The sequence below is a fragment of the Raphanus sativus genome, chromosome 9 (assembly GCF_000801105.2).
Source record: "Raphanus sativus cultivar WK10039 chromosome 9, ASM80110v3, whole genome shotgun sequence".
Lineage (NCBI taxonomy): Eukaryota > Viridiplantae > Streptophyta > Magnoliopsida > Brassicales > Brassicaceae > Raphanus > Raphanus sativus.
In genome coordinates, this window is record NC_079519.1 from 21786213 (window position 1) to 21803523 (window position 17311).

General features: G+C 33.0%; 3 protein-coding genes across 5 annotated transcripts; 2 read left to right on the top strand and 1 right to left on the bottom strand.

Annotated features, from left to right (window-relative positions):
* Positions 1–4627: 4627 nt before the first annotated feature.
* Positions 4628–6763, top strand: LOC108824969 (uncharacterized). The gene is made up of 3 exons (XM_056994890.1): positions 4628–5533; positions 5647–5752; positions 6542–6763. Exons 1-3 carry the CDS (start codon positions 4929–4931, stop codon positions 6761–6763), a joined length of 933 nt encoding a protein of 310 aa, XP_056850870.1. The 5' UTR covers positions 4628–4928.
* A 3847-nt stretch (positions 6764–10610) lies between these two features.
* LOC108827510 (external alternative NAD(P)H-ubiquinone oxidoreductase B2, mitochondrial) lies at positions 10611–14418 on the top strand. The gene is made up of 10 exons (XM_018600917.2): positions 10611–10815; positions 11219–11480; positions 11635–11838; positions 11982–12232; positions 12322–12538; positions 12628–12732; positions 12831–13106; positions 13262–13383; positions 13862–13981; positions 14080–14418. Exons 1-10 carry the CDS (start codon positions 10724–10726, stop codon positions 14165–14167), a joined length of 1737 nt encoding a protein of 578 aa, XP_018456419.1. The 5' UTR covers positions 10611–10723; the 3' UTR covers positions 14168–14418.
* Positions 14419–14889: 471 nt separating this feature from the next.
* Positions 14890–16459, bottom strand: LOC108827515 (vesicle-associated protein 4-3). Of its 3 annotated transcripts, none has more exons than XM_018600926.2 (4): positions 16302–16459; positions 15459–15665; positions 15197–15322; positions 14890–15093 (listed from the first exon to the last, which is right to left on the bottom strand). In XM_018600926.2, exons 1-4 carry the CDS (start codon positions 16311–16313, stop codon positions 15037–15039), a joined length of 402 nt encoding a protein of 133 aa, XP_018456428.1. In that variant the 5' UTR covers positions 16314–16459; the 3' UTR covers positions 14890–15036. The 3 variants fall into 3 exon arrangements, with proteins under 3 accessions (XP_018456428.1, XP_018456427.1, XP_056850512.1); XM_018600925.2 differs by having other exon boundaries at positions 15420–15665; XM_056994532.1 differs by lacking the exon at positions 16302–16459 and adding an exon at positions 15734–15873 and having other exon boundaries at positions 15420–15665.
* Between the last annotated feature and the right edge of the window lie 852 nt (positions 16460–17311).

Sequence of the window (17311 nt, forward strand, 5' to 3'; positions counted from 1 at the left end):
CAAAGTGTGAAAATTATTTGAGAATATTATATTACAGTAAGCAATCTTCATAACAATTATTTGTGAGGTGATCTACAATTTTAATTTCTAATTTTCAACTTAAAGCAAAAAAGTTCAACAGACAAACACATTATTTTAATTACTAATATTTAGTCAACACGAATAATTTTATATGTTAATTGATCAAGTTATTTTAGATCCATTTATAGTCAACTGTTAGTGAATATTTAACGGTTGATTTTTGACAGATATAAAATGAATTGTTCGTCGAAAATATTAATTTTAATTGGTTCCAATTTAAAAAGTAAGACTAAAAATGACTTACCTAAGCTTAAAACTTTTTATATTTTTTATAAAAATAATTTTCCAAATATAAAGTATACATGATTTTATTGTGACTATATATCAATGATTTTGATAAACAAACAAACTTTTGATTTTGTGCAGTAGACTCATCTTTTATAATGTTTAAGAGGTTAAATTAAATTCAAAGTTATAAACTTATCAATCAATTATCAGTAATATTTACAAACATGTAATGATATCAGTAAATTCAAAACAATTCAAAGTAAGATATAACCTAAAATAAGTAAATAAGTAAGTATATATCTTAAAAGTAAATTCAGATATAAATATAATATTTACAGTTGTCCCAAAGAGGTAGTCATGCTTACAATTGTTCTAAAGACAATCTTTGTAGTGATTCTTCTAACAATATATTTTTTACAAAAAGTGTACATACTTACTCATTTTTAAATTATACCTAAATTACTTCGAATTTGTGTTTTAAACACTAAACAATATAAGCTATATAATTCAAGAAAAACTAAATACATACACAATAGTCTTCTCATTTATTAAGTTAAATATTTTTGGATTAATCAGTTATATAATTTTCAAAATCTTCGATATCCCTTATATAATAAAAAAGAAACACTACGACTTTTGAACTATGACAAATGTTATCACCATAATGATTTTTAGAATCTTAAAAAAAATTATCTTGGTCCATATAATATATAATATATTTCATTAAACTAGTCATAGAATTAATAATATGCACCAAAGATATTTTTGCATTCTTTCCATAAATAAAAAAACTACAGAATTATTTAATGTGACTAAAATATATATGATAATTAATGATTTGAATTATAAAGATTTGATAACAATGTGTGTATCCTCCATCATTTTTGTTTCAATTTTACACTACTAAAATAAATTAATGAATCATATTAACAATAAAAATTTGGATTTTTTATATTCTATACTTTTAATTTTTAAAAATGACTATTAACTAATAAAACTATTAAAAGACTCATATTGAAAATTTTGTTATCAATGATTTAATTTTTTGTTATAAAAAATACATATGATAATAAAATCATGTGAGTATAAATTTTTATTTAATAAATAGTCATATTAAAAAGATATATATATCTATGTTCATATCATTTAAATTTAATTTTGTATCATATGAAATAGATAAAAATGATTTTTGTATTTAGTTACCACAAAGTGATTATAAATAAATAACAATAATTATTTTAATTTATATATCACTGTCAATTTAATATATACAGAATAGTTAAAGATTTATAATTATTGATTATATATTATTATTTTATTATTGATAATATGTAAAATAATATATAAAAATACCAATAAATAATAATAAGTAAAAACATTTGTATATCTAATATCATTCCATAGAAGGCACATATCTTAATATAGTATAGTCATATTGCATATTATTTGAATCATATATAATTTATTTTGGTAAGTTATTTTAAAATATAATAAAATCTCAAATTTAAGTAGGTCATTTTAATTTTTAATTTTAAATTGAAACTAATAAAATTACATACTTTCGTTGATCAGGTCAATTTAAACATGTCAAATCTCAACCGTTAAATATTAACTAACAAATTTAACAGTTAACTTTCAACGGGTCTAAAATAATTTATTCAACAAATATGAGATTTATCATGTTTAATTAAATTATTGATTAAAATAATATATTTGTGAGTTGAAGCTTTTTTGGGTTAAATTCCAAAGTTTTTTTGACTAAAATTAAATTCCAATGCTAAAAAAAAACTTTGGACAATACGGTTTGCGTTTTATAATAGTAGGCAATACGGTCAACATTCTGATATTATTCGATTCGCCAAGTATCTAATCATCTTATTATTTTAAACTAGATCCTAATGTAAACAATAAACTGGAAATTGTCAACGACACAACTGATGGCTTTTTATCAACGTCGTCAGGACTTACATATGCTATAGATGTGAAATTGTCGATGAAACAAAAATTGAAATAAAGCCAAGGGCAAAAATATAATGATTAACAGAGGCCTGGCTTGGCCGCCACGCTTAGATCCACAATAAAGGTTGTGTCTATTTTCTGTTTAATACTTTCTTGCTTCGTAATATACAAATGTTCATAATATAACGGCGTTCAAACAGAAGAATCTACTAAAATAAAGTTAACTAGAGTCTTTCCACCTTGCGCGACGACAACAGAGACTGCTCTTAAAATCGACACGTGTTCACCGTTTTAGAAACTCTTGTGAAGTTCTTTTATCATTGTATTTGTGTTTCTGGCCAATTGTTTTGGATCCTTCTATGCAAATGTGATTTCTGTTATATGAGCTGACGTATGAGCTTAGTCCTAATCATCCCAACAAATCATGCATATATGATCCTATTTAATCGTCCAGATATACATATATTTAGGCTCATATACAATTTTCCAAGTCCCACATTCAACCTTAACTATTATTGAACAATCTGTCTTCTTCCCCTCACTGTCTCTTGCTATAAGCTTTTACTGTAACGCTTTCGTTAAAGTTACAACCATATCTTTAAGTCTCCACTTTAAAACATAATATGCACTCCTCCCACTAAGTCACATTTAATATCCTGCAATCCTCTCATCGCTCAATTGAAATCAAAATCCTATAAATAAGCATCACGATCTCCTTTACCATCACTATAACATCCTGACTTCTACATCATGCTTCAAATCACATCAAACAACAACAACAACGTCATCCCAAGTCTTGCTTGCTGAATTGAAAACTGGGTGTTCTAGACAGTGTCGTCAAAGCGTATAATGTGAATAAAGGTGGTGAGGCAATCGGAGTTGACATGCTTCAGTTTCCAGGGGCCGAGGTAGCTAAGAAGGTGGGGGGTCAGCTGACCCCACTATTCTAAAAAAAAATAGATAAAATTTATATTGACTCCACTTAAAAAATAAATTTGATCCCACAAAAATAATTACAAAACATTAAAGGCAAAATTTAATTATACAACATTACAACTAATATATTTTCATTTTTATTTTTGAACTTTGGATTTTTATTAGTTCTAATCTTATTTTCTATATTTACAAAAAATTATAAGATCACTAAACAAGTTTTAATTATTTTAAGCGTTATTAATATGTTAGTTTAGTCCAATTGTATTAGGCCCAAATTGTTCATAATGTAGAAACATAAAAGATAAACAAACTTAAAAAAGAAAAAAAAACCTGTTCTCTTCCCCTCTTCTCCCCAAGACGACGACAGCTACAATTCCAACTCGTACTCGTCCACTTAGGTTTGTTTTTAATTTATTTGTTGTATTCTGCTCTTTTATTTATATTATTACAGTATTTTGTTAATTTTATATTTAGAAAAAAATCAATCTATCTTATTTAACAGATAACTAATGGAGAAATTTTAAATCTAAAAAGAAAATCTCCACCAACCGATGATATTCATCCAGACGACATGCCGCATGATCCAGGAAAAAGAAAAGAGATTCATGAATATGATCATAATCAAATAGATGAAGTGAGACGCAAGTACTTGACTATTGAGCCTTGTCAACCTCGTAGCCATAGTTTTAAGCAAAGAGTTATGGCAGGTGCATTAAGGCGGTTTAATCCTTCTTGGTTTGATCAGTATAGTGATTGGTTAGAATACATTGTGAAGAAAGAAAAGGCATATTGCTTTTTATGTTATTTATTCAGCAACGAGAAAAAAACGGAAGTGTTGGATTTGTCACAGAGAGATTTCATAGTTGGAACAAGTCTGACAGATTGGCTGGTCATGTAGGTGGGATAAATAGCTTTCACAACATAGCCAATAAAAAGTGTGATTTGATGAGACAAAGTCAGTTAATCAAACATGCTTTTTAAAAGCAAACCAGTGCTGTAAAAAAAAAGTATTCGACTAAATGCTTCAATCAATGCTGCTAGATACTTACTGAAACAAGGGACTACCGTTTCGTGCTCATGATGAGACAGCCGATTCTAGCAGCAAAGAATTTTTTTGGAGTTAGTGAAATATACTGCTGCACAGAATGAAGCTGTAAGCAAGGTAGTGCTGAAGAATGCTCCTGGAAACAATCAAATGGTGTCTTATCCTATTCAAAAAGACATTGTTAATTGTTTTTCGGAAAAAATAATTAACTCCATAGCTCAAGAGATGGACAATGATGTGTTTGCTTTATTGGTGGATGATTCAGCTGATTGTTCTATGAAAGAGCAAATGACTATAGTTTTTCGTTTTGTCGATAAACATGGTGTGGTAAAAGAGAGATTTGTTGGTCTTATCCATGTGAAGGATACATGTTCTTTATCTCTGAAATTTGGAATCGATTCATTGCTTGCTAAATATAGTTTGAGTCTGAAAAAGTGAGAGGACAAGGCTATAGTGGAGCAGGAAATATGAGAGGAGCATTTAATGATCTGGGAGCACTAATTTAAAAAAAAAACAGTTCGGCATACTATGTACACTGTTTTGCTCACCAACTACAATTGGTAGTTGTTGCAGTCGCGAAGAAACATTTTGAAGTTAGAGATTTCTTTGATAAGATTTCTTTGATAAGATTTCTTTGTTAGTGAATGTGGTTGCAGCTTCTTATAAAAAGAAAGATAAGATGCGAGAAATCCAGAGGGCTATAATTGAAAAGGGAATAAGCAGTGTTGAAATCAAAACTGGAAAAGGACTGAACCAGGAGTCTTCGCTTCCAAGACCAGGAAGTACACGTTGGGGTTCTAATTATAAAAGGTTGTTGCGGTTAGTTGGGATGTTTGCTTCTGTGGATGAGATGCTTGTGTACGTCGAGGATGAAGGTGCTGATCTTACCCAGCGAAGTCAAGCAAATGGTCTTCTCAAATATATCCATACTTTTGATTTTGTATCCTACCTACATTTGATGCTGCAAATTTTGGGATTCACAGAGAACTTGTCACTGGCCTTGCAAAACAAAGATCAGGACATCCTAAATATTGTCTCATTAGTAGAATCCACTAAGCGGCAATTACAAAAGTTCAGAGATGATGGCTGGGACTCTTTTGTGAATGATGTTTCATCTTTTTGTGAGAAACATGACACTGTTATTCTCAAGATGGAGGACTATTTCATCGATCTAAGGAAGCCACGAAAAAGACCAACATTACCAACTTGCATCACTATCAAGTCAATTGTTTTTATACAGTATTGGATATGGAGCTTCAAGAGTTTAATGGTCGCTCTAACGAGGTAAACTCTGAATTACTCGTTTTCACATCAGCCTTAAGTCTTACTGCTTCATTTTGTGAGTTTGATAAAAAAAAGTTATTGAGACTGGCTAAATTATATCCTGAGGATTTTAGTGTTGTGGAGTGCATATCACTTAAGCAGCAACTTGACATTTATATTGATAATGTCCGAGAAGATGAAAAGTTTGCTGATTTGAAACATCTTGGAGATCTAGCGCAGGTAATGGTAGAAACCAAAAAACATCTTTCTCAACCTTTGGTGTATAGGCTTTTTGAAGTTATCTTTGACTTTGCATGTTGCTACTGCAACCGTTGAAAGATGTTTTTCAGGAATGAAGATCGCCAAGACAATATTACGAAATCGCATCGGTGATCAGTTTCTAAGAGATTGTCTTATTTGTTTTATTGAAAAAAAATATTTGAAGATGTAGCCAATGAAACCGTTATAAAAAGGTTTCAAACTACGAGTGAGCAGAGAACATTTGTAGTTTTCTATGTAATACATTTGTAGTTTTTTCGGTTATTTATACATTATGTTTTTGATTTTTTGAACCCACTACAAAAAGTTTATGTCTCTACCACTGTCAGTCTCTACATTCATTAGAGAGAACTCTAAGATATCAAACTAAATCTCACATTGAAAATTAGACAAAGAGTGTCTAATATATAAACAAGTGTTCAATTTTAATTAGTACGAGACTTTTTAAGAAGGAATCCAAAAAGTAAATTCATACGGATTTATCTCTCAAACCCAAAATAGATAATATCGTAATAATATGTACATTACATACATTCTATAGTATTTATTTCTCCTAAGATATTTTTTTCTAACTAAGTGTAACTGGATAAGAATATAGTTTTCTTTTCTTTTTTATTTACTTTTGTTTACTATTATTTTTTAAAAATATATTTGATTTTTTTTTGCTTTATTTTCTCATGACTCTAATTCATCTTCTTCTCATATAGAGATGGTACCTTGTATTCAATCTGACCAATAACACTGGAACAGCCTGCTTCCTCCGCAGTCTTATTCTTCTCCGACCAACAGCAAGCAGCACTTCATCATTCTGTTGCTCGCCTTCAAAATCTCAATCGAGATATGACGAGCCAATCCACCACCATCATGCCTCGTCTCCGAGTTATACTCCTTGTCGTCCTCTGTTTGATCCGTACCACCGTCCTCGTTCTGTTGCACCACCGGCGAACATCCAATTTAGTTCCATGGATCTAGTGAGTTTTTTCCAACTTTCACATTTTTGCATCTTAGAGCAGCAATAACGCAAAACCCCAAAATGGGGTTCTATTTTTTTTTTAATTTTGTCCGATTTAAAAAAATAAAATAAAATAAAAAACAAACCAATCGCGGACCACCACGTGTCAGTAGGATCCGCGAACAGTACAAAAACCCACCCGTAAACGCCTTTTAATTTGGTGACATTTTTCATTGGTTTCCCTATTTTTGTGGTCTCCCCTCTAAAACCCTCTAAATACCCCCGTTAATGATGTTATTAGGTCTTTGCACTTTTTGATTCTTCTTTAGTTTGGTACCAAACTCTTTGAATGTCAGATTTGTTTTCATATTTGGCCTAAACTTTTATCCAAAAAGAAAAAAAAATATTTATGAAAATGAAATATAAAAACCTAAATGACTGAAATGAATTAAGACAATATATTACGAATTAATAAAATCATTAGGTATTGCCAGATTTTCGAATGTCCATGTGCAACATAATTTCTCCAAAATGTTTGTACCTACAAATCCAAACACAAAGTTTTGATTTGTGAATAATATATGATTTTAATATATTTCTTGAATAATTTTACTTGTTTTGTGAAAAGCAAAACCTATTCGGAAAAAATTCACCAAATTTTACCATTAGAAGTTGTAATAAATAAACTTGCTCTTTCAAAAATAATTAGATTAGACATTATAATCAAGACTAACAATGGGGTGTTGTAAAGATTAATTTTTACATGTGTACATCGTTTTAAATTTTACATGTGTACATCGTGTTTTCTATATACTAGGTTATTTTTCCGTGCACATGCACGGATATAAATATTTATAAAGTGAATATACAATATTTATCTGAACTCAATTATAATACTTTTTATTTTAAATATACTAAGATTATGATTAATTTCCGTATTTGCATTTGTGTTGGTTGTTGTCTTAGATGTGTAAATATATTTGAGAAAGATTATGTATGACTTAAGATATATTGTGTTTAAAATGACATAACATAAACTAAAGTGTCTAATTCCAAATTACATAAATTAGTATAATAACGATAATATTCTACAGTCTCATGCATATAAATAAACTAAAAAAAACTAAATTTTAACGGTTGGTTACTATGTTTTGAGTTATCCTATAATTTACCTTTATAAAATAAATTATTATTATAAATTTATATATTCGTATTATAGTTAAATCTATGATATTAGATATACGTTGGACGATTCAAGTCACTCATATTGTGAGTATATGAGTTAGATTTGTTCTTTTAAATTCAAACTAAAGTATAATATTTTTATTATAATTAATTAAAATAAATTAACTTTATTATCGCTTATGTGCATGTATATTCATAATATTTATCAAATTATGTTGATTTCTTTAAACAATATATTAGAAAATAAAGCGATGAGCACTAATACATTTTTGGAAGCTTATGAACACATATCACTAATTATAAAATTAAAATATTTTATAAATTTTAAATAATTTTACGCCTTAGATTTACTAAATGATAAACTGAAAATTATTTTAAATAATATTAAAAATGAGAATCCGATTTGATTTGGTATTTTAATTATGGTTATATTAAGTTCCACAAACATAAAATTTTAAAGCAAATTACATTTTATGCTATTTAAAAATATTTTTAATGGAAAATTTTTCTTTTGTGAACTTCCTTTTTTGATGAAATCATATTATATAATACATATATTTTCGTTTAATGTTTTTTTTAACTTTACTTACGTTGTTATTTGAAAATATTAAAAAAGGAAACTAAATAATAAATTCAATAATAATATATAAATTTAATATTTTTTTATTCATTAAAGGTATCACTATAATCAACCATCCCGAGAGTTAACGTGAACGCGACACATATATATATATGTATATATATATATATGTTAATTGGTGGGTATCAACTGTTAGCTTTATTTTTATAGTTTTGAGTAAAAATACGTTTAGTTAAAAAATACGTTTAGTTAGAAATAGGCTTAGTTAGAAATAGTGATAATGGACCTATAATGTAATTGTTAAAATACCAATAAATTTGTTTGCCTTAAAATAAAAACTCTTTCTGATATATTTTCCTACATTTAACAATATGTCTCATATAACCAAAAGTTTATACTTTTTTTTTTTTGTCAACCATTGTATTAAGCCCATGGGCTAAACGTGATTACAAATGGAAATCAAAATTATAAACCCAATACATTTGATAAGCCCACCCGCAAACCAAACTCTAAAGATAAGGATGACCAGATACAAACCATCTGTCCACCACGTGTCAATTATCAAAACAAGGTGAGAGCTACGTGTTACGTCGGGGCTCTGAGTCGCTTCTTTGCCGGATCCGCCGCCAGCTCCGATGGCCAAATCGTTTCCAAACTCAGAAGATCAACTCTAATTTTGATTCCATTTGCTTGCCTCACTCCCTTATACGCCTCTGCCTTCAGAGATCTTCATCACTTACACCGGATGTGGATTCATCAAGAAGCTTCAATCAATTGGGTTCAGCCATCGTCGAAACACTTACAGAAAGCAAGCTTCAACTTTTCTTAAACTGGACCAAACGATGAAGACAAACATGCAAAACTCGATTCTTTATCTTATTAGAATACTTTGCTTAAATTTTTACAAGCAAAGATTGACATCTTCTGAAGATAGAGATCAAGCATAACCGACAATAAGGATAGGACCTCAAAAAAGCAGTAGGGATTTAAGATGAAGAAAGAGAGAAGAAGCATTAAGACTTTATTAAAATCAAATCAAAACCGAAGATAAATGATTAAGAGTGATGAAAAGCTTCAGTTTGATTTGAAAAGAAAAACACAACAAAATTCCGCAAACGGAAACTACAAATCGCCTAAGCGAAAAGAGAATTCGCCATGCGAAAGTCAAAATCGATCCTAAGATCGAAATATTTACAACCAAAAGGTGAGACATCTCATCTCTTCTTCTCCCGTGAAAGATCCAGAGAGAGAGAGAACGGTGAGAAGAGAGAGAGAGTCTCTATATTCAAAGTTTATACTTAAAAAGGAAAAATCTACAATTATTAGTATTTTTATGAATGAATGTTAAGTTTTTTTTTTGAGAATTAATGAATGTTAAGTTTATTCTCTTTTTTTTTGTAAAATATCTATATAATGCTATCTGAAAGAGTTTGAAAAAAGGAATTTAGACAAATAAAAAAATTATCTAACTAATAGCCATGTTCCATGGATTTTATGCTTTCGATCTCCCATCAATCACATGCTTGAGATCCAATATCAAGCCAGCTTACCAATGTATTCGATTAGTATATTTTTTTGATAACCAAAGATTCAATTTTGGGGGGTTGGGAACCATGTGAATATTCCAGTGATCATGCGCTGCGGTAATCTGAATATAAACGGATTCGAACTTAAATTTTATAGGATTCATATAGAACGCCATGCTACCATCTGACCACTAATGAGTGTTGTTTGATTAGTATTTGTTCTTTTGATTATATATGCTTCATATTTCTTCAACAGAAACTAACAAAGGCAAACATTATTGATGATATATTAGCTATATCAAATTGGTCTTCTTTCAAAATAAGATAGATCAAGTGTTTTCATTTAAAAAAAAAGTGCTTTCATTTCCCCAAACAGACGTAATTCTAATACCAACAAAAATATGACAACAATTATCTGGAGAAATATTCGTCTCCGGTCCCAACCTGGATTCGATTTGTGTTTTTATTTATTTATTATTTGATCTAGACTTTTTCCACGAGTGCCACGTGTCAACCAAACGATTGCCAAACACTACTTTACTTGCTCCACCGTCACAATCGTATGGGGCCACTTCTAGATCCCTTTACTTTTCTCTCTAAAAGCATAACCGTATTCCTCTGATATTTTCTTTTTCCCCAGGATTCTTGGCGCTAGCGGAAACTTTTCGATCTGAATCGAACAAGAGAAAATGAGGAGGAGTTTCAATTTCTTCGAGCGATTCTCAAAAGCTTTCCAAGACTATCCTTCCCTCTCCCGGATCATCGTCGTCTCCACGATCAGGTCATCTTCTACGATCCGTACCTCTCTCTCTGTATTCCATGATCTAAATGCCTAGCTGTTCTCGATTCCACCTTGTGATCTGTCGAATCTCTTTCCAGCTCGTATGATCGTTTGATTTTATCAGTTTCTAGATTTGTTTCCGCTTTTATTTTAAGCAACTCGACGTAGTACATACGCTTATTCTCCAGGGACTAGTGAACAGATTCTCTATGTTGTATGATTCACGCAACTCGAATCGTACGTTACATTTTCTTAGCAAATCTGATTCGGTTCGCGAATTTTGATCTTGGATCTCTCTGTGAATCATTGTGGATGTATCCAGATCTCTGATTTTTTTTTATATTAGCAAAAATTTGATTCAGATTAGAGTTCACTGATGGTATATAATGGACGATTGTTGCAGTGGTGGAGGACTTATAGCCTATTCTGAGGCGAATGGAACAAACGGTGTTGTTGAAACTGGAACCAGGAAGAAGAAGGTGGTGCTGCTCGGAACTGGATGGGCTGGGACCAGTTTCTTGAAGAATTTGAATAACTCTCAGTATGAGGTTCAGATTATATCGCCTCGAAACTACTTTGCTTTCACTCCCTTGCTGCCCAGCGTTACTTGTGGCACTGTTGAAGCTCGCAGCGTTGTTGAGCCTATCCGAAACATTGGCAGAAAGGTAATTGTTAAGTCTCCTTTTCCTTCTCTACTTGCCACAGTCCTACTACAATGGACCATCAGTATTTTTGGTTGTAGTTTATGTATTGTGGACCATCAGTATTTTGTGATGAAAGTTTGCTGATATGTTGTCGTTTTCTTTTGCTGGTAAGCAGAAGAACGTTGATACGTCTTACCTGGAGGCTGAATGTTTCAAGATTGATCCAGCAAGCAAGAAAGTTTTCTGCCGATCCAAGCAAGGCGTTAGCAGTGGAAAGAAAGAATTTTCTGTTGACTATGACTACCTTGTAATTGCTACCGGAGCTCAGTCCAACACTTTTAACATACCTGGAGTGGAGGAGAACTGTCATTTTCTGAAAGTAAGTCATCTCGGCTCTTAATTCTGTTTCTTGCTCTTCTTGGTATGTTGTTTTGTAAGCAGTGATAGCTTACGGTTCAAGCATATGGAAGTATATTTGTAATTTTCTGAGGATTTTTATTGGTCTCAATGGTCTGCTTGTAGGAGGTTGAAGATGCTCAAGGAATCCGTAAAAAGGTGATTGATTCCTTTGAGAAGGCAACTCTACCGGAACTGAGCGATGAAGAGAGGAAGAGAATCCTCCATTTTGTGGTTGTTGGTGGTGGGCCGACAGGTGTTGAGTTTGCCGCGGAGCTGCATGATTTTGTTAGAGAGGATCTAGTCACACTCTATCCTAAAGCCAAAGATCTAGTGCGAATCACGCTTCTGGAGGCCGCGGACCACATCCTGACCATGTGAAATTTCTCGCCTCTTCAACTTCTATATCACGGTCAATCTTAGATTTTCTATGTATCATTATTCATGGATTACTTTTCATTCACAGGTTTGACAAGAGAATCACTGAGTTTGCCGAGGAAAAGTTCAGCAGGGATGGTATTGATGTGAAACTTGGCTCCATGGTGACAAAAGTCAACGAGAAGGATATATCTGCTAAAACCAAGGCTGGGGAGGTTTCCACGATTCCTTATGGAATGATTGTCTGGTCAACTGGTATTGGAACTCGTCCTGTGATCAAAGATTTTATGAAGCAGATTGGTCAGGTAAAGTAATGTGCTTAATTAAATTCACACACTACAATCTTCAATGTTTTCTAGCAAACAAGTTTAAGAAATTGTCTTTGCAATTGCAGGGTAACAGACGTGCTCTGGCCACTGATGAATGGCTACGCGTGGAAGGGTGTGATAACATATATGCCCTTGGTGACTGCGCAACAATTAACCAGCGTAAAGTCATGGTAATTAAGTCTCTTCTTCTTCTTCTTCTTCCTAATGTCTGGGCATTCATTTTGGATTCTAAACCAAAAAAAACTATCAATGGTCTCTAATTCTGCAGGAAGATGTTTCTGCGATCTTTAGCAAAGCAGACAAAGACAATTCTGGGACGCTGACTCTGAAAGAGTTTCAGGAAGCAATGGATGACATATGTGTTAGATACCCTCAAGTGGAGCTCTACTTGAAGAGTAAACGTATGCGTGGCATTGCGGATCTTCTAAAAGAAGCCGAAGCTGATGATGGATCCAAGAAAAACATTGAGTTGAAGATCGAAGAGTTCAAATCGGCTCTTTCTCAGGTTGACTCGCAAGTGAAGTTTCTTCCAGCAACAGCACAGGTGAATTTTAGATATTTAAGTCTCTTAATTCCATCTTTTTAATGAAACACACGCACACACTTGTTTGTTGGATTCTTGGGTGAATTATCTGCTCTATGTAACACACAGACATTGTTCATTGGTTGAGTTATAAGTTTGTTATTGGCTGTCTTTAGGTTGCTGCGCAGCAAGGCACATACCTTGCTAAATGCTTTGATCGAATGGAAGAGTGTGAGAAGAATCCAGAAGGCCCCATTAGGATGAGAGGAGAAGGTCGTCACCGTTTCCGCCCCTTCAGGTTAGCCCTCCCCCAAAATATCTATCATTAACTTTTGATTTCTGTTGACGAAACCAAACCAAATCTATGAGATAGATGATAGAATATGAAAGGATTTCTCCTTAATACTCTCTACATAGTAAACGACAGTATGGAAATTGATGGAACTTTCATTAACACGGCACTGCACCGTCGTAGTGTATTTTGGGGGTTAGGTAGTGAGGTGAGGTTTTAATATAGTGTTTGTTTTGTTGAAGAATGTTAGTAAGCAATATGCAGTGATTTTATGTAAGTATAAAGGTTTATTAGCTAGCTAAGGATGTTTCAATCTGAGTTTGTGTACGCTGTACTGTAGTAACCAAATTGAAACAAGTCTTGATCCGTATGGTACATATTTTCAGCACTTTTAATATCTATGCTAAAGTAAAACAAATTATAAAGTCCAGTTTGATGTTGGGATGAAGCTTTCGGTTTGGTTTAATCTGGGAGGGTGGTACAGGTATAGGCATTTGGGATCATTTGCACCATTGGGAGGGGAACAAACGGCCGCAGAACTTCCAGGAGATTGGGTTTCTATTGGACATAGCAGCCAGTGGCTCTGGTATTCCGTCTACGCCAGGTAAATTAACAAACAAACATTTACTTGCTTCTTTTTAAAAGCAAAAAAAAAACAACTTGAGTGTTTAGTCTCATTCATCATTTTTAACTCGAACACAGTAAGCAAGTGAGCTGGCGTACGAGAGTCCTTGTGGTTTCTGATTGGATGAGGCGTTTCATCTTTGGTAGAGACTCCAGTAGCATCTGAGTATAAATAACATCACCAAAAGGTCCAAACTATCCACACATCTCTCTGTCTCTCTCCCCTTAATGCTGCCAACCAGCTTACACTTTTAACTTTTCTTTCTCATGTGAAAAGAAAGTTTTGATTTTTGTTGTTTTTCATTTCGGCTCTGCACTTGTAATAAAAATCACTACAAAGATGCGAAGAGATTGCTTCGTTCCTTGGTCGTACTGAGAGCTTGCTCTATGTCTTTTTAAAAATATATTTTGCATTCAGTTTTGATTTTTCTGATTACAAATGTGTTATTTACTGCTCTTTTTTGCTTCGATGTTGTCATAACTTCGTCAAAATATAGATTGATTATAATATCTTTGACCAAACAAAGGATTGATTATAATATCTTAACATAAACAGGAACTTAACACAAAACAAGAAGATATAATATCTTAACATAAATAGGAACTTAACACAAAATAAGAAGAGAGTTCACTCAATATTGGATATGATAGAAAATCACTAGTCTTCTTCCATTGGCATATCAAACTCGTTTCTTTGGCGGAAATGGTGTTTCTAGCTCATCTGGCAAACAAGTAGAGAGTTCACTCAATATCTGTCTTGGTTTTATAGGGTTTTCGCCCTCTTTTGAAGAAAAAGTGTGTAGGTGTATCGAGATAAGGCTCCTTTTGTTATGGAACTTGGGGCTCTTGCTGATAGTATTAACTCTTGGGACGTCGTCAGATCGTTAGTGGTGTTAAAGAAAGAACCTTTCGTTAGTAGATCAAAGGAACAGTGTTTGTTTTGGATAAACTTGACCATAAATACAATTTCCGTTCCCTTCACACATTACATATCCACACACATGCTTTTTTTTTGTCTTTGTGATATTTCTGGTTTCAAGCCAAGTCTACTCCACCTTGTTGCTGTGCAAGATACCTCTCCCAGCGTTGCTTCTGGTAATTACATCAGAAAGAAAAACAAATTAAACATCATAATCTCACATTTATTGTCTTAAAACAGAAAAAAAAAATAGAGAGAAGAGATTAAAGCTCTCACCCATTCATCAATCACAAGTCCTTCACCAGTTGGCTTTGGATCACTACTAGTAACCTCTGGTGCTTTCTTCCTTGCTTCATCTGCAGCATCCGCTTCAGCTAATTGACTCTTCAGTTTCTCCATCATCTTTAGAGAATAGAGAGAAATGTAACATGATCCCAATTAGTTCACACACTAGATGGGGACGAGAACAGGAAGAAGAAGAAAAGAAAGAAAGAGTCACTGGGTTAGGGTTCTCGGGATCCAAGAATACCACACGCACTATATGACAAGAAAGTCTCATTCTAATGATCTTGTCTTCTCTTTGAGATTCACATACCAGCTCAGGCATATAGTCCGTGGGGGCTTTGATCTTCAAGCTCATGATTTTAAACTTAACCCCACTCTTTTCTTCCATTGGCTTTTCATTATTCTCAGGAGAATCAGCAGCAGATACAATGGCACTCCTGACTTGCTTCCCAGGCTCATCCTAAAAAAGAAAACCAAAAATTTCATAAATTACTAAATCAGTCATCTTTTAATTTGTTGGAAAACTACCATCTAATATATACAATAAAAATGAATCTTCAAAACTCCAAAACGTTCCACCTACATTAGCTCAACAGTTGATAGAAGAAACGTATGTATTTCTACCTGTAAATATATATATATATATATATATATATATATATATATATATATATATATATTTATTTATTTTCTAGCAATATGTCAAATTACAAGTTAACATCATCATCATCTATCAAATTAAAAGTTAACATCATCCTCGTCATCTTCAAAATCCAATATCACCATTCCATTAATAAAAGAAAAGCTTATTGATTCCTCAATTGAGTCATTATCACACTATGATCCAAAATATCAAAACTTGCAATAAGTGAAATTACAAGCTAACATCATCCAATATCAACACTCCTAGAAGAAAAAAGAACTTCTTAATTACTCAGTCGAGTCATTATCACACACTACGGTCCAAAAATATATCGAAACTTTTCAATAAACCCTCAAAAATAGTGATAAGTAAAACCCGAAACAAACAAGGGAAGTAAAGTTTGGAAGAAGGGTCGAGTTTCAATCGGCGTTTAGTAGGAAGAAGTGATCTCACCACTGACGACATCGAAGGGATCGTTGATGATGGTTTTGGCAAGATTGACGGATATTATTAGTGTTTAGAGGTGAACAGAAGAGGATCTCCTTGCGACGTTCATGGCGATTTGATAAAGCACAAGAAGACAAAGGAGAGAGAGAGATGATAAAGGGAATACTTTTCTGTTATTTATCAAAGGGTGAGCTACACACGTTATATACACTTGACAGCTAATTCCGGAACAAACCGGTTATTGATCTAATCTAAAATGTACAATCAGATCATAAATGAACCGATAATAAACCAATATTCCCTCTCAAGATGGAGCATATATATCAATGAACTCCATCTTGCTCATAAGGTGCCGGAAAGGAGAAGGATACAAAGGTTTAGTGAGCATATCAACAAGTTGATTTGCTGTCCTGACATGAAGTGTACGCACTAGACCTTTCTTAACCTATTCCCGAACAATGTGACAATCTCGCTCCACGTGTTTGGTCCTTTCATGGAAAACAGCATTGTTAGCTATATGTATGGCAGCAGTATTGTCACAGTAGAGAGGCGCAGCTTCTCAAGTTTCAATCCAAAGATCCTCCATTAAGTTTCGAAACCAAATCATCTCCTTGACAGCTTCAGACATTGCACGGTACTCTGACTCAGCGGAGGAGCTAGAGACTGTGTCTTGCTTATTCGACTTCCATGTAATAAGCGAAGACCCAACAAACACACATAAACCAGAGACACTCTGTCTAGTATCAGGACATGAACCCCAATCAGCATCTGCAAAAGCAGACAGCTTCAAATCGGAGGTAGAGGAGTAGAAAAGTCCTAAACCGACAGTGCCTTTGAGATAATGCAGAACTTTGTAGGCAGCTTGGAGGTGTGGAGCTCTAGGAGATGAGGTGAACTGACAAAGTTTGTGAACCGCAAAAGTGATATCTGGCCGAGTAAAGGTCAAGTAGAGAAGTTTCCCAACAAGCCGACGATACAACTCTGCGTTTGGTAACAGTTCACCGTCTTCAATAGAC

Bases quoted from the DNA above. Each gene is read 5' to 3' on its own strand.
- LOC108827515 (XM_018600925.2), bottom strand. The intron at 15,323-15,419 runs GTGACTCTTTCT...TATTCTCTAAAG, and splicing joins ATCCCGAGAACCCTAACCCA to ATGATGGAGAAACTGAAGAG. The intron at 15,094-15,196 runs GTGAGAGCTTTA...TGTAATTACCAG, and splicing joins GACTTGTGATTGATGAATGG to AAGCAACGCTGGGAGAGGTA.
- LOC108824969 (XM_056994890.1), top strand. From the start codon at position 4,929: ATGCGAGAAATCCAGAGGGCTATAATTGAAAAGGGAATAAGCAGTGTT. The intron at 5,534-5,646 runs GTAAACTCTGAA...TGAGGATTTTAG, and splicing joins TTAATGGTCGCTCTAACGAG to TGTTGTGGAGTGCATATCAC. The intron at 5,753-6,541 runs GTAATGGTAGAA...ACACTGGAACAG, and splicing joins ATCTTGGAGATCTAGCGCAG to CCTGCTTCCTCCGCAGTCTT.
- LOC108827510 (XM_018600917.2), top strand. From the start codon at position 10,724: ATGAGGAGGAGTTTCAATTTCTTCGAGCGATTCTCAAAAGCTTTCCAA. The intron at 12,539-12,627 runs GTAAAGTAATGT...TTGCAATTGCAG, and splicing joins TTATGAAGCAGATTGGTCAG to GGTAACAGACGTGCTCTGGC. The intron at 13,384-13,861 runs GTTAGCCCTCCC...AGGGTGGTACAG, and splicing joins CACCGTTTCCGCCCCTTCAG to GTATAGGCATTTGGGATCAT.